This window comes from Aquarana catesbeiana, linkage group LG05 (assembly GCF_042186555.1).
Source record: "Aquarana catesbeiana isolate 2022-GZ linkage group LG05, ASM4218655v1, whole genome shotgun sequence".
In the NCBI taxonomy this organism is placed as follows: domain Eukaryota; kingdom Metazoa; phylum Chordata; class Amphibia; order Anura; family Ranidae; genus Aquarana; species Aquarana catesbeiana.
In genome coordinates this window covers 120145193-120167360 of record NC_133328.1, presented here as the reverse complement: position 1 = coordinate 120167360, position 22168 = coordinate 120145193, and the positions used below count along the sequence as shown (strand labels likewise).

The following is a 22168-nucleotide window of genomic DNA, read 5'->3' as shown; positions in this document are numbered from 1 at the left end:
AGGAGGACAAAAGGGAGTGTATAGATGGAATCACTTAGGCACCTTTCACACGGACGGCTATTCTGCCGCAGTTAAAAGCATGTTTTTTTTTCTGTGAAATTCAAGACACCAGGCACTGCAATCAGCTGCATTTGTACAGTGCGATTAGCTGCGGTTTGCCATTTCCATAGCAACCCGACAGGAACGGGGATCCGACTTGGATCCCCGCCAATACCAGGCACTGTGTTTGGTATGAATCTTGAGGGGGAACTCCAAGGGCGCAGGGCACCCCCCTTGCCCCAAAGCACCAACCCCCCCATGTTGAGGGCATGCGGCCTGCTACGGTTCAGGAGGGGGGGGGCCACTCGCTCGTCCCCACCCCCTTTCCTGACCGACTGTGCTGTGTGCTCGGATAAGGGTCTGGTATTGATTATGGGGGGACCCCCACGCCGTTTTTCTCCAGCGTAGGGGGTGCCCCTTGGAATCCATACCAGACCGAAGGGCCTGGTATGCTCTTGGAGGGGAACCCATACCGTTTTTTTATTTAAAATGTGGCATGGAGTTCCCCCTCAAGATTCATACCAAACAGTGCCTGGCATTGGCGGGGATCCAAGTCGGATCCCCGTGCTTGTTGCTCATTGGGAAAGGAAAAAACATTTTTCCTTTCCCGATGAGTGAGCCAGCTCGGCGCTGCTATCCGCAGCTGACACAGTGCACTGTGGTTATGTGCGGATAGCTGCGCTAAATCGCTCCTGGACGCAGTCAATTCTATTTTTTCTATCCGCACAAAACCGCAATGTAATCAAAACGCAGCTAAATGTAGTGTGTGAATGGGGCCATAGGAAAGCATTGTGTGCTTTTAGCTGCGGTAGAAAACGCAGCTAAAAGCACAATTCTATCCGTCCGTGTGAAAGGGGCCTTACACAGGTATTGAGCCTACCTTAGATAAAATGATAGTGATCTGGGTAGATGGACGATGCTAGTCAGGATATAAGCCTGAAAATAGAGGCTAAACAGCAATCACCAATGTTATCTATAATACAAATATACAGGTATATATATAAGGGTAATGCAGCCAAAATAACAGGTTAAAGAGGATATTTTAAATGCCGAGGAGGTATTGGAGTTCAAAAATCTCACCTTGTAGTCTTACTAAGTACTAAAAAAGACCTTCAGGTTCAATAACAAACTGGACAGGTTTGTCTCCAGGTACAGGAATCCTCCTGCTTAAGCAGTGGCTGCTCTAGTGACTTTGCAGGATCACCCTGATCTATGCTTTATCTTCCCTGAAACTTCTTCCATGCTGCTTCGAAGGACTGAGCTGGAAAATATTCCAGTGATCCTCATTGTGACTGGCTCATATGTGGTATGCAAACCTGGTAAAACTCCTAGCAGAGCCCCTGTATGCTCTGTCAGTTTGTGAGGATTTCCTGATTCAATTGTACCATCCTATTTCACGTTCACTGGCTCCAATGGCATTGTTGTTGAAGCACAGGTTTTTTTTTCTTCTTTAGGGTTTAGGCTTTTACAGTTAGGGGCATCTCTAATTCTGTGTTTCTTAAGATGATAACAGCTAGGAAGGCTATTTCCAGTGAGGTCTGTCATCAGACATGGAAGGCATACTTCACTTGGCTGTGAGTCTCAGGGCTTACACCCAAAGAATTTATTTTTGGGATGAATCCTCTCATTCCTATTTCTGGGTCCAGTCTAGCTTTTGGCTCTCAGCACTTTCAAAGGCCAGTTGAATGTCTGGACTTATTTCAGAGACTGTTGGCCTTTCATTGACATTTTTTCTTTAGACCTTTGTAGAGGGAGGCTCATGTGTAGCTCCCCCTGTTTATTCTCCTGTGACATTGTTGGATCTGAATGTGGTTCTTTCTCTGCACTTCAAAGATCACCAAGTGAACCCCTTAAAATATTTGTTTCTCTACTTTAGCCCACAAGGTGTTTTTCTTCCCCTTATAACCACCGCCTTTGTGATACGAGTGGCTGAACTGACAGCCCTAACATTTAAGGAACACTTTCTTGTTTTGTGTAGGACATGGTGGTGTTGAGGCCCAGGATATCTTTTTTGCCTAAGGTAGTTCTGGCTTTCACCTCAACCAGAAGATTGTTTTCCCATCCCTCTATCTGGCTGTAGTTCAGACTGTCTGGATGTGTTTTGGACTGTGAGAATTTATCTCTCAGCCTCTGATTCTTCAGGAAGACTGGACCTTTTCTTTTCTTCGGTATGGACTGCCGTAAAAGTTCATTGGCTTCTCAGTCCACTATCCATAGGTGACTCAGGCCGACCATTATCCAAAGTTATGGTTTTAGAATTGGGTTCCAACCTTATCTGTCAAGGTGCACTCTACTAAAATGCTGCTTGCTTTTTTTGACATCAATCAACTTTTCTCAGTTTGCAAGGCTATCACCTAGTCATCTTTTTTTAGTTCTACCAGGAAATTATTCAGACCTCATGTAATGCCAGCTTTGGGTGTTCGGTCCCTCAGGTGACTATTTAAACTGCAGGCAGTCCCCAGTTTGCTGGGTTTTTTTGGGTCTGTTAACCTTGGTGCTCTGTTGCCCAACCCCTTATTTGGACTTTTTTTGGATGTCCTCATAGTCTAAGAATTCCTGTTCCCTTCAATAAACAAGAAAGAAAATAGGATTTTTATACTCACGAAAAAATACTTTTCTTGGAGTCCACTTGGGGTCACAGCTCCCTACCCTCTGATTAACATCATGCTTTCCGTAAGACATTAATACAAAACTGAGGCATGATGGTTGTGAGCAGGCTTATCCTGTGGCCGTGAGCTTTTTTGGGTGGGGTTTGCCAGTGTTCATTTTCTCCTGTAGGCAGTGGTATAACCCGACCGACACCCTAAGAATTCTTGTGTCCTTCAAAGAACTCAAAGAAAAGGATTTTAAGGAGACTGCAATGTTTCTACTACTATCCACAGCAGGCTCTGAAAATTTTCCCGCCAGAACAGGAAGTGAGGGAAAATCTTCAACAGAGACAGCAATAAAAATCTGAAAGCGGGTCTAGCCATTCCCTACTCTACTCCTGTTTGGTTAAAACATCAGCAGGGCAAAAAGTGAGGGTACATCTCCTAAATGAAAGATGGGAGTAAAAAACTGATGGGGGGGGGGGTTCCAACTCATTCCTGCTCTATCCAAAACAAAGAAAAACTTTTTTTGCAGGACTCTTTAACATCTTGTTGACGTAGGTCAAAAGGAACTTAAAGGACAAGTTAGCTTTACAAAAAAATAAAAAAAAAAAACACCCAGAGTTTTAATTTTCCCTCCATGTTATTGTTGATCTCTTCTGGTGTTAACATGCATGGGCCAGAAATCTCCTGCCTACACAGGACTCCCTAGAGACTTGAATGGGCTTATAATCTAGCATGTTTAGATTTGGAACATGACTTCATTCCAGTTTTTGGGAAGTCACTGCTCTGGCATGCCAAACACCAGAGAATCAGATGTCATGTTCAAGGATTCAGCTCCTTTGAATGGAGAGATCTAAGCAGTATTTCTCGGTATGCAGGAACATGTGACTTTCTACTCTTGCATCCCGGGTGCCTGACCAACCATTCGTCCGACCTGAATGTTTTCACTTAGGGGTGAGGGGAGAGTTGTAAGCCATGACCAGATCAACTTGCCAAAACACAAAGTTGCTTAAGCTTAAAGTAGAACTGTGGCTTCCAAAAAATGATGTACTGCAGCACTTAATTATAAATGCATCTGCACTCAAAATTTTCTCTTAGTCCCTCTTCAAAGTTCCAGAAATACCTGTTGAGCCTGCCAGTGAAGTCCACGCGATGCAGCTTCTAGTGATGGGGTGGCAACAATCCTGTACTGCTCCTGAATTAAGAGCAGAGTTGTCACTGTAGACTGCCTTCTTACACGACAGTGGTATGAAAAATGTTGCAGGAGGTGTGGCTATCTGCATTGTCACTGCTGATTCACAAGCCTGTCGCTTGTGAATCAGCCTGCGAATTAGCACCTGGTTACATCTAGTCCTTTCCACTGCTTTCTGGATTTACTGCACTGTCTCTGTTACTGAAACCCTCCCACGGAAAGCTGCAGTGTCTGGGAGGGGGAGTGTGTGAGAGACAATTGAAGGAGGGTTTGACTCACTCAGAGAAGATAAATGAAGTTTATTATTTTATATTGTGAGATTTGTGCATCACATAGTAACTGGATTTGAGACTTGCTTAGACTTTCATAATGGAGTGTTTAGTTGTACTTTAACCCTAAGGCCCCTTTCATACGGCCATTCTGATCAGGTCTGTCTGTCAATTTTTGATATATACAAAAAATAAATAAATGCTGCTTCCCCTATTTACTTATGTTATACCCATACTAATAAAAAAAATGTGATATTGTCTAAATATCTGAAAGAATAAATAAAAATACACTAGACTCTACACGCTTTACAGTCTCTCGTGCATTTCTCATATATACAATTCACAGTTCAGTAAAATGTGCAGGTTGCAGTCTTAAAATACATAATTTCTTTACACTGTGCCCAGTGATCCCCACCACCGCTGTGCCTACGTGCTCACCTTTAGATGTGGACCTGTGTAAAAATAGGTCGCAATTGCTTTCCCTGTTGGGAATCGATCCAGCTCGCACGTTGTTGTTAATGCTCATGGCACACCTTATATGCTCAAGGATGGTGGCACATAGTTCATCAAAGGCCAAAGGCTTTGTGTGGCCCCTTTAAGGGTTTGGCCTCATAATATCCTCCGCTCTGCAACCAAGCTCACAGGACATAGGGATCCATCATGTACTGTAGTATGACTTAAAACTGCTTTAATTAAATTAAAATTGCACTTACAGTAAAGTAGAATGAACTGGCAGCATATTAAGCTGACAGCAGGGCCGCAGCTCCCACATCACTTCTGGTTTTGGTTGTCAAACACGTCACCCAGCTCCGCCCTATGTGTGTCGTCACAGTCACGCGACTTCTTCAGTTTTTCAGGCGGACCTGATCGGAAAATCCATTCATCCCTATGGACAGGCAGGTGTACCACCTACCTCCTGGTCTGATTGGGTTGGCTAATAAAAAAGCGAAAGGGGATTCATCCTCTCCTGTTTAGATAGGGCGGATCGGAGCGTAGTCAAATGTAAATGGTCAGCAAAGTCTGTTTACTGCCATCCGCCCTGAGAGCAGAGTGGGCTGTGTCCGTGTCCAAGCACTCATCTGCCCGCTGTGCTCCGATCAGCAGGGGATCTGTGAGCTGATCCCCTGCTGATCGAAACAGAATCTGCCCCATGTGAAAGGGGCGTTATCCTTAACCCTTAATCTTCTGGTTGTCACTAAACATCCTCCAAACTGTTATACATACCTTGTTAGCGTCAAAACTATTAGTGGCAAAACAGTTCTGTGCCGAGATCCCAGCCCCAAAGCTCCTATTTTGGGAAGTGTTTAATATATAACACTGTTCAGTTTGTGAAGGATAACTCCCTTGCCTTTTCTCTATTTAAGCTTAGGTTTACATTAAAGCAAATTGGCATGCGATTTCACATGTCAAATCGCATGCCATATCGGCGGCTAATGCCGGCAATGGCACCGTCCGAATCGGTGCGACTCCGACTTTGCGGCACCGCACCGATTCCCAAAAGTAGTTTCTGTACTACTTTTGGTGACTTTGAGAGGCGATTCGTGTAGACATCTGTGCAGAAACCCGCAGAGATGTCTGTCAAATCGCCTCCTGAAGTCGGACTGCATTGCCGAGTTAAAATCGTGCGAGTTAAGTTGAACTTGCACGATTGCAAACCTGCTCCAATGTGAACCTAGGCTAAATGTCATAGACATTAGTATTTTTGTGAGACATGTTGCTGTATGTATAGCATAATAATGTTGGGCTATTATAAGAGTACTGAAAAGTAATCCAAATAATAAAACAAAATATTTCGCTATTAAGTCAAGTTCAGTGTTGAGGGATTGATCTAGGGAATTCATCTGACCACCATTGACAGGGTCAAAAAGTAAATTTTCCTACACTATTAAAAGTCACCTTACTGGGTCTTTGTCTTGTCATCTCATGGATCAGCAGTTCTAAAACAGCATTCGAATTAGAATAAGCTGAACTTAGTGGATTTGAGTATTTGCACCCTTAGTTCCCTTGTTGCTATGCTATTTTAATGCTGAGAAGTATTGTGGTGATAGGTATAATGTTCAAGCTGTACGATTTTGAACCAAAACCAGTGCTGTGGATGACAGGACTGGACTATCAGTCTGCTAATTCAAAAAACAAACTTTAAGGTAGAACTTTTTTCTCTTATGATCAAGGACACAGCTTGTCAATATTCTTGACTGCAGGGTTATAGTACCACCTTCAGGAATTGGACACCAGGCAGAAAAAAAATCACAGCTCCAACAAATCGCAACTATACCCACTTCTCACAGGTCCATCACTCTTATAGTAGTATTGATTATTTCCTTCTTGACCATAGCTGTTTAGATTGGTCACCTGAATGCGAGTTAGACTCAATGATCTGGTCTGACCACTCGCCTATCTATCTGACGCTATCGATACCTTCCACGCCGGTGAGGGAATGGAAGTGGAGGCTGAATGATTTCCTTCTCATGAACCCTGTCTGTTCCCACAAGGTTTCAGAAACCATTTCTAATTTTTTGATGGATCATGCCTCGGACACTACCTCGCTACCCTTACAATGGGAGGCGCTTAAAGCTGTCCTGCGAGGAATCTTTACTCAGATAGGGACCCGCTTGAAAAAGGCTCGATCAGCCGCAGCAACCTCAGCAATTCAAAAGCTTAGAGACCTTGAGACCCAACATAAACGAGCCCCAACGGTGGTGACTCTTACAGAGGTCTCCACGGTTCAATCACAACTCAAGGACCTATATGAGGCCACAGCTCGTACCTATGTGGACAGACTTGCCTTACATCAGTACCGATTCCGAGATAAATGCGGTAGACAGTTGGCTCGCACCCTTCACCCAAACACGTCTTCCACATTCATACCCCATGTTCGGGCCCCTTCTGGAGAAATGCTTAGCGAGTCCTCCAAGCTATCACAAACATTCCGAGATTTCTACCAAACACTATACAATCTACCGCCCGGCGTCTCTTCTAGCCCAACCCCTACCCCTGAGCCTGATAGACAGTCCTATATTGAGGAAACGGAGCTCTCTATTTTAGAGGGCAATACTGTAGAAGAGCTGGAGCAAGTAATTACAGCGGATGAGGTCGTAGGAGCGATAGCAGCCACCCCATCTGGTAAAAGCCTGGGTCCCGGCGGTTTCACCCCCAAATTCTACAAAACATTTGCTCCCCTACTGACCCCCTTCTTGGCTAAGGTGTTCAAACCCCTATCGGAAGGCTCGGTGTTTCCTCCACAAATGCTCGAAACCCACATTACCATTATCCAAAAACCAGATAAGGTCCCTACTTTGGGCCTAATTATAGGCCTATATCGTTAATTGGAGTGGACTTGAAAATATATGCTAAAATTTTAGCCCTTAGATTGCAGCCGCTGCTCCCCCGACTCATACACCTGGAACAGGTGGGTTTTGTAAATGGTCGCGAGGCAAGGGACAACACCCTGAAAACCCTGCTTCTTACCGACTATGCCCGCACCCATGATGTACCTCTATGCTTTTTGACAGTCCATGCGGAAAAAGCATTTGACTGCGTCGACTGGCAATTCCTCCAGATGTCTCTGAAGCAGATAGGTCTGGGCCCCAAAATGCTATCCCGAATTATGTCCCTTTACTCCTTGCCTTCTGCTAGAATTCCGGTGAATGGTTCATTATCGCCTACATTTTCCATCCATAATGGGACACGACAAGGCTGTCCTCTATCTCCCCTTCTCTATGTCCTTGTCATGGAACACCTGGCAATTGCCTGGCGCAATAAACCTAACATCTCAGGTGTATCGATAGGTCCCACTCATTCCAAGTTGGCGGATGACCTGTTAATGTTTGCAACCCAACCCCATCTATCCTTACCACATATAATGCGGGAATTCACGAGGTTTGGGAAGCTGAGCAATTTCAAAGTGAACCATAAGTCAGAACTCCTGAACATCTCACTGTCCCAGGAGGTCCTCTGCCAAGTCTCCACTAAGTATCCGTTTAAAACAGGTTCCACTTCCATCCGTTACCTCAGAATCCAAATACCCACAGAAGGATCCCAATTATTCTCTCTGAACTATGCTCTCCTTCTGCTTAGAACCAAGGCGGATCTCTCAAACTACACAAAAAAACGCCTATCGTGGCTAGGCAGGGCGAATGCCCTAAAAATAGACGTCCTCCCTCGGTTTCTCTATTCGTTCCAGACAATTCCCATTTCCATACTATGACGGGAATCACTGCTGGGTGCAGGGTGACCGAGAAAAGAATGAACCCTGAGAATATGATTGGATTGCTTAAAATGGGACAGTAATATGTATCCACAATATCTCCCAGGGTATATGTAAAGACTATTCTTGGTTTGTTTGATTCTGAACTCAACATGTTAGTTGAGAGAGCTGATCACATTGACCTCTAGAACTGGGTAGGAGCCGGACAGTCTACTCATACTATAGTTAGTTGCCTACTAGGCTGAGGAGGGGGGGAGATCACTGTTTGTATTGTTAATTGTAATTAGCTCCTGTGTTTATACTAATGTGTGAGGCTCGGTGACAACAAGTCTGACCTGTAGTGAAATCCTGATTTATCATAACAATGACCAGGCTGCTTAAAGGGATTAGTTAATGAGCTCATGTTAATTAGGTTTCTGGTCACAGGTGTATTTTCAGAGTAATATGAGCAGGAGTTATACACCTCCTCTTTTTACTGTATATAAGACTTGTATTCCTTTCAATAAAAATTCATTCCTGTTTGACCCTCAAGACAGAGCCTCATCTCGTACTTGGGGGGAGAATTATTCATATGGGTTTCTTGTTCGGCTGATCGGAGTGTTCGGTAGCTGCCTTTGTGTTCGGAAATGGAATGTCCTAAATGACTTTAACCCCCTTCACACTCGGGGTTTTGTTACACATACCCTCCTGGTTCTTTAAGACGATCCGCCAACTATTCTCTTCCTTTATCTGGGGAGGGGCTCGTCCTCGGATACGCTATGAGACTCTCTCTTGCTCCCCAAGATTCGTGGCGGAGCTGGAGCTCTGTTAGGGAAATAATTCACCGTCTCAGACCGTCCTCGGGCATCAAGGTAATATTTATTGCATATGCAAGAGAAATGAATTACATGTTCATACAGCCATCATCATTTCTAAGGAAAATACTGTGCTACATGTCTTTTTTATAAGCCCTGGACACCCCCCTTTCCTGTCTTAAAACATGCCCAGTCTCATGTATTTTCAACTTTATTCTGGACGTAACAGGAAAGGTGGAAGTGTCTGTTACAGACTGTTATCTTCATCTAACAATGGTTACAGGATACTGACTTGAAAACTCCCCAAGTCAACACAAAAATACAGGATATATGCAAAACTGCACATCTAAGCATATTATATTGCTGAGTATATATATATATATTGCTAACTCCATATTATCTATAGTTTATTTCTAGGCCATGATAAACAAAATGGCGTCTTTCATAACTGACATTTAAAGTATAATTTCTCTAACAAGCTCCAGGTGTCTCTATATACTATAGAGCAGCAGTGCTCACACGTATGCTTAACTGGTTCCATCATTCCTCCACCAAATTATGGGTACAAATAGAGAGCCATATCAATTCAATAGATCTCCGCGCCTTACCGTGGATGCCTACAGAATTCCTAAAAGGAAGGATACCCCTGAGCGACCTCACCCGACAAACCATGCAAATTTGGACCCGAATGAATTCCTCCAAGACCCTATCTCCTCTAAAAGGACCCATGACTCCACTGTTTGGGACTTTTCCACTGGCCCTACAGGGAGCGAGTTTTGGACCTTGGTGTAAGGAGGACCAGAGACGACTTCCCAAGTCCTGCGTTCAGACCCTTCTCTGGTTCATGACGTTCCCTCCGGCCCATCTTCCCATGCCTCGACGCATTGGCTGCAGAGGCAACAGGTGATATCCTTCATTCGCACCTTCCCATCCCTGCCTGATATACTTACTGACTTAACAGACTTGGAGAGCATGCTGCTCCAGGCCACCCCCCCCCACGCATGTGGTCTCTCAACTATACTCTCTCATACATTTGGCTTATAATCCTGACCCCCCCATACACACAGGCCTGGAAGGAAGAATTGGGTCACTCCATTTTACCTGTAGACTGGCAAAAGTGCTTCCTTCATTCTGACAAAATATCCTTAGCCTCCAAAGCTCAAGAAAAAGAATTCAAGTTGTTGATTCGTTGGTACAGATGCCCCTCGACTTTGCTCTGGATAAACCCGGCGCTCCTGGATACTTGCTGGCATTGTTTGTCATCCAAGGGAACCTTACTTCACATTTGGTGGGAATGCCCCTCTGTGCGGAGGTTCTGGCAAAAGGTCCTCGACTTGTACTGCAGACTCACGGCGACCTCAATCACACCCTCTCCTGAGGTAGTTTTGCTATCTTTGCTCCCTGAACCGCTTAAATCTGTCAAAAAAGACGTTTTGCGACACTTTCTGGTGGCTGCTAGAATGGTTTTGCCCAGCCATTGGAAGTCGACAAGCATGCCTTTCCTGGGGGATTAGGCAATTGAAGTGGACCAAATCAATAGTTTGGAACGAATGTTGTCACAGGAAACAGGTAAAGAGGAGCAATTCTCCAAGACCTGGACCTCCTGGTCTATGTTTCAATACTCCTCAGAATTTATTCCATGGGCCACAGAGAACTCCACCGACGCACCTGTGTAGGCAGAGTGGAATGTCTTTCTTAATTTCTACATTCCTTACTGCCCTGACCCCTCTATCCCCACTCTCTCTCGCTTTTTCTCCTTTCCCTTTAAATGTTGCAGTATTACAGGATCACCTAATTCACAATCTCTAGTCTCATCAGACCGAGAAGGGTGGCACACACAGAGCTTCCCCCTCAGAGAAAACGCGTTCAGCACAGCAACAAAAGCCCTAGCCTACCTGTAATGAGTGGGCACCGCAGGTTGAGTAGATAGTGGTGCTCACCTACCCTTAATAAGTCAGGTTAGACGCTGTAGGTATACAGGCTTATATACCACACTAAATCAGTCGAAGCTCACAAATTATCTAAACCATGAGACGGTATGACACCAATGTTGCAAGGATGTATATCTCTGTTTATGTGATATTAAATTACATATATGTCTATTGTATAATTTTTCTGTCTCAATCTTTCTATCTCAATAAGATTGAATTAAAAAGATCACAGCACCGCCTATGGGCAGTACTAACTGGTAGTCAAACCCCTTATCTGTGATAGGCAGCACAGTTTTTTCTGCCTAGTGTAGGAGCAAGGACCTAGTTCACTGCTGGGACTCTTAGTTCTTTCGGCTCTTCAGAAGTCCCCCTTTGAGAATATTAGGGATCTTCCCTTGGTGACTTTCTCTGAAGGTCACCTTTTTGATTGCTATGCTCTGCATGCCACGTGTCCTTATTTGGTCTTACACAAGGATAAGGTGATTCTCCATCTACGTGCCTCCCTCTTGCTGAACATGGTGTTCGATTTTCAGCAGAATGAAGACATTCTTCCGTCCCTGTTCCAGCGCTCCTCCCAGCCTAAGGAGGTTGCACTTCACACCTTGGATGTGGTTAGGGCAGTTAGGGTGTATCTGTCTGCTACAGCCTCCTCCTGTAGTTCAGACTCTTTTAGTGATCATGGATGAAGGTTTGGCAGCTTAAAACACTACTGTTTTGCAGTGGATTGGACAGGCTGTTGTCCAGTCATATGCCACTAAGGGTCTGGTTCCTCTTTTCCCCATTATGGCACACTCCTCCACAGTGATTAGGGCTTCTTGGGCTTTTCCGCATAATGTGTCCGTGTCTCCAGTTTGCAGTGTGGTCACCTGGTCTTCTGTGCACGTTTACTAAGTTTTACAAAATTGGTGTTTGGTCATTTTCGGATGCATGTTTTGGCCACAAGGTTTTGCAGGCGACTGTTTGAGGTCCCTTGTTCTCCTTTTGGGGGGGGTTCTCTGGTGTTTAGTGTATTTTCTTTGGTTGCTCACTCCTCCATGAGGCACTGCTTTGGGACATCCCTACGGTCAAGAATACTGACAAACTGTGTCCTTCAATGAGGGTAAGAGAAAACAGGATTTTTTTTTGTTCCTTGCAAATTCTCTTTCTCTGAGTTCACTGAAGGACACAGCACCCACCCCTCTATCATGTCTTTTTGCTTGATACTGCTTTGTGACTATCTGAGCTGCCTATTGCAGATGGATGGGTTTGACTACCAGTTAGGACTGTCCATAGACGTTGCTGTGATCTTTTTTTCTGACTTGTGTCCTACTCCTGAAGGTGGAGCTTTAACCCTACGCTCAATAATACTAACATGCTTTGTTCTTTAGTGAAAGCGATTTTATGATGGGTAACAAAAAATCCTATTTTTGGGGGTAGAGTAAGTTATTGTTATAACCCCTGTCAGGTTTTTTTTTGCCATATGTGTCACATTGGGGAGATTTCCTGTCCTATAGCTAAAACAAGAATTGGAGGAAATCCCTCCAAAATGTAGAAATCCCTGGTTGTCACCAGAACTAGTGTCCGCATTGGAAGATTTCCTCTCTATTTCTATTATGGTGACAGCTCAAAATTTGGCCATTTTCTTTCACTTTTACTCTTGGTAAGAACGCTGAACAGAACAAATACACAAGGCAAATCCCCTTTAGGAATACTTTAACTTCTTTCAGTAGCAATAATTGTCTTTCTATGTCCAAAATTCCAGTAATTATTACAGTCTTACCAATAAGTCTTCAAGGAATATGGCAGGGACACTAAGATCAGAAGCAAACCATGCTTTACAGTCATACAGTTCCTAAAAACAATTAAAGGGGTTGTAAAGGTAAAAGTTCTATGCATTAAGGTGAAAAAACATCCATCAATATCGGCCCCCCCAGCCCCCCCGTTTTACTTACCTGACCCCTCGAAAGTCCTGCGCTCGCCCCCGACATCCTCTTTGCCGATCAGCCTGGCCGTTGATTGGTAACAGTGGATGGATTGAAAGCAGCGCAGCCATTGGTTCGCGCTGCTGTCAATCACATCCAATGACACGGTGTGCCAGGGGGCGGGGCCGAGTGATACAGTGAGCGGCTATGGCCGCCGGCTGTATCACGGGAGCGCGCCCGCAAGCACTCAACACCATGCGAGGGAGTTTGCATGAAGGTGTTGAGTCCTTGCGGGGGGGAGCCGAGACAGCCGCCGAGGTACCCCAGAAGACCAGGTTCGGGGCCACTCTGTGCAAAATTGTTATAACCCTCTATTGCTGTCTATGTCCCAGGTGCTTATTTATGGCTGTCACTCATGATATGAAGTGAGGGTAAGGCTGGCCATACATGGTTCGAATCTCGACCGGTTCAGCAGGAACTGGCCGAGATTCGAACCGTTAATGGGCAGGCTAAATGTACCAAGTTGATCTATCGGCTTCGGTAAAACCAGTCTGCTGGATTCTCTTGTGATTATCGCTAGCGGCTTCCCCCGCCCTCCCCCATCACCCCCACCACCCCATCGGGAGAAGACAATGGCCCCGGCAGGATGGATTCTCGCATCAACAGTGTCTGTATTGATAGGGGAATCATGCAAATTTCTTTCCTGTAACTGTGGTTGCAGGAAAAGAATTTGCCCCCCGTGTATGGCTGGCTTAAATCTCCCCAGTGGTGACACAGCAATGCATATTATTTTAATTGGTTGGTCTGTTTTTCTAGGTGTTAGAATCAGAAGTTAGGGAAATATTCAGGGACAGACATCTAGTAGAGCTTTTAATCCTTCCTGCAAGGAGCTGTCCTTGGAAATAAAGCATATCTTTCAGTTATGACAAATGACACAACTTGACACTGTGTGTCAGGGGCTGGTTTGTTACCCTCAGGTAGAATTGCCTGCCAGCCATTGTGCTCAACAGAGGAACTAGAGTATTGCATGCTTGAGCTGGAAAATCTGTTCAATTGTTCAATTGTCTTTTCACTTAGTGATCCAGACTGGCTATAGAATAGTAGAGTTCTTGGCTGCTTTAAAGACTAACCAAAAGCCAAATAAATCAAGTAACTTGATTGTTAGGAATGTCAGTAACTGTGCAAGTGCCTGGTGATTTATGAAATCTTTGTTCTGCGTTGCCTTGAAATTCATATATTCGATGTAAATGGGCTGCTTCAGTCACAGAGCTCATTAACCAGGATGATATCAAAGTAAATTTTTCTGTCAAAATGTATTCTGCTTTCATGCTGCAGTTATAGTCCTCTCTCTGTTTTTGTGATGACAGCAAAATAAGCACAAAATATACTGTATACATAATAAGTGGTGTCACAAACAGCCCTAAGATGACTTTCTGAAAGTTCTTTCTTTAATTTGTTATCCTAATTTTCTTTTTTTTTTTTTTTTTTTTTGTTTAGAGGTACTTCTACTTGGACAAAGGAATCTTGAAGTATGCAAAAGGGCCAAACGAGGTAAATTAAGTTCTGTTGTATATTGCAACCATGATGAAAAGTTTTAATTTGGGCTCCTATCCAGTGACTCATGGCCCACGTGTCAGCTTCCTAATGCTGTCTGCATTGCATGTTGTGTCAGTGCCGGTTCACACTGGGACAACTTGTCAGGCGACTTAGCCCCCTGACGAGTAGCATCCCGTTCTGTACAATGGAGCCGTTCTAATCGGAGCAACGCAAGTCGCTCCGACTTAGAAAAAGGTTCCAGTACGACTTTGTGGGCAACTTGCATTGATTTCTATACGGAAGTCATTTTGCAAGTCACCGCTCCTGTCATGTCCAGGTCGCCTGAGGCAGTCGCGCTGCAAGTCGTGCTGCCTCAGTGTGAACCGACACTAATACTGCTGTTCAGGTATATGTAAAGCCAACAATTGAATAGAGTAAGGCTGTTTAAGACCCCCTTGTAAGGCTTTTTTTTCCCTGTCTGTGAAATAAACCTTCACTTCTGGTCCCAGAGCTCTCTTTTTCTTTCTCTCTCTCTCTCTCTCTCTCTCTCTCTCTCGTTATCTCTCTCTCTCTCTCTCTCTCTCTCTCTCTCTCTCTCTCTCTCTCTCTCTCTCTCTCGTTATCTCTTTTTCTCCTTTTCTCATTTTTTTTTTTATTGTTCTCTTTTTTTTTCTTTTTCTCTCTCTCTCTGTTTCTTGTTTTCTTTTTCTCCTTTTTCTCATTCTTTCTTTTTCTCGTTCTCTTTCTCTTTTTTTTTTCTCTCTCCTTTCTCTTTTCTTGCGTGAACGCTCTCTCTCTCTCTCTCTCTCTCTCTCTCTTTCTCTCTCTCCACCTTTAGTTTAGATTCACACATTACTGTTGATGTGCATTACATTAAAAGCACGTCAACTTTGCACTGCATTGAATGGACTGTCATACAGCTTAGCAGTCCAGAAATCGGACCTGCACTGTACTGCACAATGTGTGTTGCCACACACCTCCGTTGGCAAGATACATTTGAGTACCATTTCGAATAACTAGCACTGCATCTCAAGTAGCGTGTGTTCCCACAACACAACAAAGTGAATGGGGCCTTAGACAGGATTCACCAGAACGCATTTATCCATTGGAAGATTCCCCCTCACCCTCCTGTTATTGTGGCTCCCTCTGCTCTCCTAACACCTCCTAGGCAAACTAAGCTGTGTAAGAAAGATGCATATGCTTACCTATTTTCAGCCTGCTTTAGTCTGGTGTTGTGATCCCCTGTGTCAGTCAACAGTGGCTGTAGGGGAGAAGAGAGAGCGCTCAACAATAGCTCGGAATGCCTGGGATTGGTTATGTCACTCGTTGGCTCCCATGTCCCAGCCATTACCAGTGCTGCCTCCTCTCCCCTGCAACTGCCGCTGATTGACACAGAAGATTGCATGACCAGACTGGAGCGGTCTGAACATATGTAAGTATTTACAACTTTCTTACACAAGTTAGTCAGCATAGGTGTTGGGAGGGATGAGAGGGCATTGCTAAAACTAGTTTAGCCAAGAATTTTACTTTGTCTGTTATATTTTTTTATTACATGTATGTGTTTTATCTGATGACAGATGGAGAAGGGAAAACTACATGGCCGCATTGATGTTGGACTTTCTGTTATGTCAGTTAAAAAATCAACCAAGTGCATTGATTTGGATACAGAGGAGCATATATACCACCTCAAGGTGAGCGTAACACCACTCCTATCATATTAAAGTTGTTAAAAATATAAATAATTGTATTTCTAAACCTCACATTTCATCATATTGAAGTATAACTAAACCCAAAAACAAAAATTAAATATACTGCAGCTTACCATTTCTTCGCTGTGGTGGCTATATTGGTTTTCTTTCATTTTTATTTTTTTTCCAGACTAAAAACTATTTTAGAGAGTTAAAAAAATACCTGTTGATCTTGCCAGAAATTCATTGTCCTTGTCTGTTTCTATGAGCTAACTTAGAAGCATGAAACAATGTTACCTCTCTTATGTAGGCTACTAATTCCATCAACTCCTATGTAATGTAGATGAACAGAAGCAGATACGTTTGAAATCGAGCCTGGGTGGCTACACTTCTCCATAGATACAAAGGAGTGGTGAGTGTAGCCACCCTGGGACAGGAAGTGTGTTGTTTGCATTATTAGGCCCCTTCCACACTGGCTGTCCGATCAGGTCCACCTGTTAGTTTTTTTTTTTTAGGCGGACCTGATTTGACACTCCATTCACCTCTATGGAGCGGCGGATATCAGCGGTGACATGTCCGCTGACACCCGCTGCTATCCGATCCTCTCTGCCAAAACCAGATGGATGGAGTTCCAATTTTCCAATCCGTCTGGTGGATCGTATGAAAACGGACAAGCGGTCTGTTTTCATCCAATCTCCCCATAGAGGTGAGTGGGACTCTGTCCATCTCCACTCTGCTCAGTAAGTGGAGACGGACCTGTCATCTGCCTGCTCAGCGGGGATCAGCGGAGTGCTGCCTGGCTGAGCAAGCGGATCCCGCAGAACGGAGGCGCCCGTGTGAAAGGGGCCTAACCATGTAAAAATTAAAAGAGAAAAGCCTGTAAAAAAGAAAACGAAAACTTGCAATAATTACACTTTTTTTTTGTTTTTTGGGGGGGTTTAGATATGCTTTAACTACAGATTATTAGTTGTAATAGTTTGTTCTGTGCTACTAAAATTAGGACAGCTTAGAAATATAGATGTTAGCAGTAGTCTTACTAGATCAATGACTATAAGTGCAGTCTCTGGAGATGTTCAACAAAAACGTAGTAAAGATCTGGATTGATAAGAGGTTTCAGTAATCCTCCTGCTCCGCAAAAGACAGTAGAAGTTTCTTTAATGACTGTTATACACTGTCAATGCACTGTGCATGTTCTCCCCAGATGCAGCATAGATTTGAGCAGCACTTGAAATAGCTAGGTTTTTTAAAGCAGTTAGGAGGGTGATTGATAGGTGCTTACAGATATCTGTTACCCATTGATTTTTAAAGTACATGATGGTAAGGCTTCATGTACACGGGACGTTTTTACAACTTCTTCTGAACGATTTAACTTGACAGATAGTAACCCATGTTTAAAACGTCCATTTCTTTATCGTACATCACGGGACACAGAGCCATAGTATTAACTATATGGATTATAGCCACCTTCAGGTGCTGGACACTGGCATACCCAATACAGGAAGTTCACTTCCTATATAACCCCTCCTCCTACCAGGAGTACCTCAGTTTTTTCGCCAGTGTCTAAGGTGTTGGTCACGAGTGAAGATGTGCTCTGAGGAGCTCCACTGGAGGGATCCTTGCTGGATTTAAATAGCCTCCACAAGACTGGATCCATCCAAAGTGCCACTGAGGCTAAAGTGGATGGTATCTGGGCCTCGTATAGGAAGAATGAGGTTTTGCCTGTATTGCCTAATACAGGTCCAAGGGAGTGGAACCCCGATAAAAAGGGACCCGGTACTTGAAGGTTTGCTAACGCAGCCCGCCGTGATTGATGAAATTTGGATCTGTCTGTTACAGCAGTATCCTGCGCCGAGGATAAGGTAAGGGAAGAAGCATAGGAACTGAAAAAGTCCACCTATGATTTTTTCTTCCTTAGGGAAAAAATGTTGTCATGCCTTAATCCTCCACTAGAGGGAGTATATACACATACCTTAATACTCCCCTGCCAGGTATCTTTGGGCTCTGCCTCTTCCCGCCCCCCCCCCTCCTCGTGTTGGGTCTGCGGGACCCGAAGGCCGCCCGCATGAACGGGAACGTTTTGAAAAATTCAAACAAAAGGGGGGAGGGGGGTTGTACGGAGGGGTGGGGCCTAATCGCTGTGCCATGTGTGGGTCATAAACATCCACGAGGACGCACGGCGCAAGTGCAGAGAGGAGATATTACTTGGAGCTGTCTCTACGTGACTGAAGATGCCTTTTCCTCTGCCCTGCAAGGCCTATAGGGAAGATTAGCGGCTTTAATCGCATCCTCCATCCAAATGGATAGGAAGCGTGTTAGATCCCCCTGCCCCACCTTAGACCCTTTGCAAGGGGGACAGTGGGTACAGGATGAGGTATTACCCTCAGGCGATCAGGAGGAAAAACAAACTGATTACTCCTCTGCAGAGAAAACAACGGTAGATGAACCCTTTTAAGCCTCGTAATCTGAGAAATTGCTGGTACAATCTTTTACGAAGAACCCTAACGGAGTCTGCTGAAAGTTTGGTTTCTTCCTTGGGTTCCTTAAAACCTTCACAACCTTTGCATGCGTTTCTTGTCCATGGATTACTAGAAAAGCTTATTTATGCTGAATGGGATCACCCGGATAAGCATTTTCTCCCTCCAAAGAGATTCCCAGTTCTCTATCCCATGGAGGAGAAATTCACCAAAAAATTGAATGTACCAGCAGTTGACACTGCGATTTCCAGTGTGAATAAAAGTCTAACTTGTCCAGTAGACAATGCACAAATGCTTAAGGATCCAACAGATAAGATTGGAATTCCTACTAAAATCCTCTTTTTCTTTGGCAGGTGCCGTTACTCAGCCTGCAGTCGCTGCAATAGGCATCTGTCAATCCCTAAAGAACCAATTTAGACAGGCCCTTAAAGAGCTTCCTGCACAGCAAGCCCTGGATTTGGCCAAACTGCCAAGAGCATTATGTTTCGCCATAGACGCCATTAAAGATTCTGTTCACCAGGCATCTCGCCTTGCGCTTGTGTTAGTACACATGCGAAGAATCCTGTGGTTAAAAAATTGGTCAGCCGTAGCACCATGCAAAAACTCCTGACTGGTTTTCCTTTTCATGGGGATCTGCTATTTGGGGATGATTTGGACAAATACATCCAAACGATTTCCAGTGGTAAAATTACTCTTTTGCCAGGCAAAAGAAAGAGTAAACGCCCTTCATTTAAGCGGACTCTTTCTCCTGCGCCAGGGGCATCCACCTCTAGGCAGTGGCGACGGCCTCCGCCGTCAGACTCTAGAGGAAAACCTCAGGGTCAGGCCCAGGCACATAAGAAGGCCAGAAGGAAATTAAGGACAGATGGGTCATCTCCACGGTAACTCTAGGGTACAAACTGGAATTTCGGGACTTTCCACCATCTCGTTTTCTGAGGTCAAACGTTCCCAAAGATCCAGGGAAAAGGCAATCTCTGTTTCGGGCACTAGATGGATTAATGGCTAAGGGGGTGATCATACAAATCCCCACAGAAGAGCAAGGTTTGGGGTTTTATTCAAACCTCTTTATCTTACCAAAACCGAATGGAGATGTCAGACCCATTCTAGATCTAAAAAATCTAAATCAGTTCCTGAAGATCCACTCCTTTCGCATGGAGTCGATCAGGTCAGTGGTTTATATCCTACAAGGAGGAGAACTTCTGGCATCTATCGACATCAGACATGCATATCTGCATGTTCCTATATTTCCCGCTCACCAAAGGTTTCTGCGGTTCGAGGTAGAACAGCAGCATTTCCAGTTTGTAGCCTTGCCCTTCGGGCTAGCCACAGCACCCCGGGTGTTTACAAAAGTCCTGGAACCACCTCTAGCCAGGATAAGGGCACAAGGCATAACAGTCTTGGCGTACCTAGACGATCTATTGCTAATAGACCAGTCGGTGGTTCGTTTTGAGCAAAGCGTACGCATTATAACCAGTTACCTGGAAAGTCTAGGTTGGGTTATCAGCCTAGAGAAGTCTTTCTTAAAACCGCTAAAAAGGCTTGAGTACTTGGGTCTGATCATAGACAGCCCAGAAAAAGGTGTTCTTGCCTCAGGCAAAGATCAACTCCATAAGGGAGCTGGTGCGGATGGTCAGGTCAAAAGGAGATCCCACCATTCGCCTTTGCATGAGGTTGTTAGGAAAGATGGTGGCTTCATTCGAAGCTGTTCCCTATGCCCAGTTCCATTCGAGACTGTTGCAAAACAGTATCCTGTCTGCTTGGAACAAAATGATGCAAGCTTTAGACTTGTCAATGCGGCTGTCCCTACGGGTGTCCCAAAGCCTCAGTTTGTGGTTACTAACCCAGATTCTGCTGAAAGGAAAATCCTTCAGACCAGTTATTTGGAAGGTGGTAATGACAGATGCCAGCCTTTCAGGCTGGGGAGCAGTGCTAGAAAAGACAACTGTCCAGGGACAGTGGTCAAGAAACGAAAGAGCCTTGCCCATCAACATCCTAGAGATTCGGGCAACGCGTCTGGTTTTGAAGGCCTGGACGTTCAGGTTATAGGATTGTCCTGTCAGGATCCAATCCAACAATGCCACAGCTGTGGCCTATATCAATCACCAAGGGGGCACCAAGAGTCTCTCAGTGCAGAGAGATGAACCATATTCTAACTTGGGCAGAGAGGAATGTTCTGTGCCTATCCGCAGTCTTCATTCCAGAGTAGAGAATTGGCAGGCGGACTACCTGAGTCACCAGCGGTTATTCCCAGGGGAATGGTCCCTTACCCCAACATTTTTCGAGCTGTTTGCCAAAGATGGGGGACTCCGGATGTAGATCTTCTGCCTTCCAGATTCAACATGAAATTAGTCAACTTTGTGTCCAGGACAAGGGATCCACTCGCATGCGGGACAGATGCGTTGGTGACCCCGTGGGATCAGTTCTCACTGCTTTATGCATTCCCCCCTATTCAGTTGCTACCACGACTTCTTTGCAGGATCAAGCTGGAAAGAAAGCCGGTAATTCTGGTAGCCCCAGCATGGCTCAGAAGGTCCTGGTATGCAGAAATCGTAAAGATAGAGGTGGAGGATTCATGGTCCCTTCCACTATGGCCAGACCTACTCTCACAGGGGCCGATATTCCATCCTACCTTACGAACGCTAAATTTAACACTTTGGCTAGTGAAACCCACATTCTGAAAAAATGTGGGCTTTCTGGGTCAGTTATCCCTACCTTGATTAACCTCCCTGGCGGTATTCTCGAGTCTGGCTCGGGGTGGAATTTCAGAACCAAAAGCAGGAACCCCGAGCCAGACTCGGGATCGCATCGCAGGATCCATGTAGTGGTTACTTACTTTGTCCCCTGTATCCTGCGATGTCTCCCCGCTGTGATCTGCGAGCCGCCATGTCTCGCTTGATTCACAGTGCCAAACTCCATTCCCTGCGAGCGCTGCGACGCACGGGGACGGAGTTTGGCGCCAAATTCAAAAAGTAAAAAACACAGTATAGATACAGTATACTGTATTTTTACAGATTACAGTACTGTATCAAATAATTGCAGATCCCCTTTGTCCCTAGTGGTTTGTCCAGTGTCCTGCATGCAGTTCTATATTATAAATCCTGTTCTTTCTGCCAGGAAACTGGAGATTGTCCATAGCAACCAAAAAATGTCCGTTTACGTCAGAAGTGCTTTTAAACCAGCTAGAAAACAGCGATAATAAATTAGAATCACTCGCAGAATTGAGCGATAGTGATTTGTGGAGAAATCTATCATCAAGCTCTAAAAGTAATGACAGTGACAATTCTACAACTGAGCAAATTTCAGTGTTTTTGATTTGATTACATTATTGAATAATTTTTATTATTATTATATTATTATTTGTTATAATTATTTATAGTTATTTATTACATTATAATTTATGATTTTGTTTTTCAAACTTTATCATACCCGGGATGTCTACTAGACTCTTGTTTGGACAGATTTAAGTGAGTTATTCCTAAGAATTACAGGCCTACAATATAAAACACCAAATTTCCATGCAATATAATTGTACCGCTTTCAGCATCA

General features: G+C 44.5%; 1 protein-coding gene across 2 annotated transcripts in view; it reads left to right on the top strand.

Annotated features, from left to right (window-relative positions):
- OSBPL3 (oxysterol binding protein like 3) overlaps positions 1-22168 on the top strand; it is a 320546-nt gene that overhangs the window by 184808 nt on the left and 113570 nt on the right. For both annotated transcript variants that reach the window (XM_073630125.1, XM_073630126.1), the window contains 2 exons: positions 14422-14475; positions 16038-16151. In XM_073630125.1, coding sequence (XP_073486226.1) covers positions 14422-14475; positions 16038-16151 — 168 coding nt within the window. The remainder of the gene's footprint in view (positions 1-14421; positions 14476-16037; positions 16152-22168) is intronic.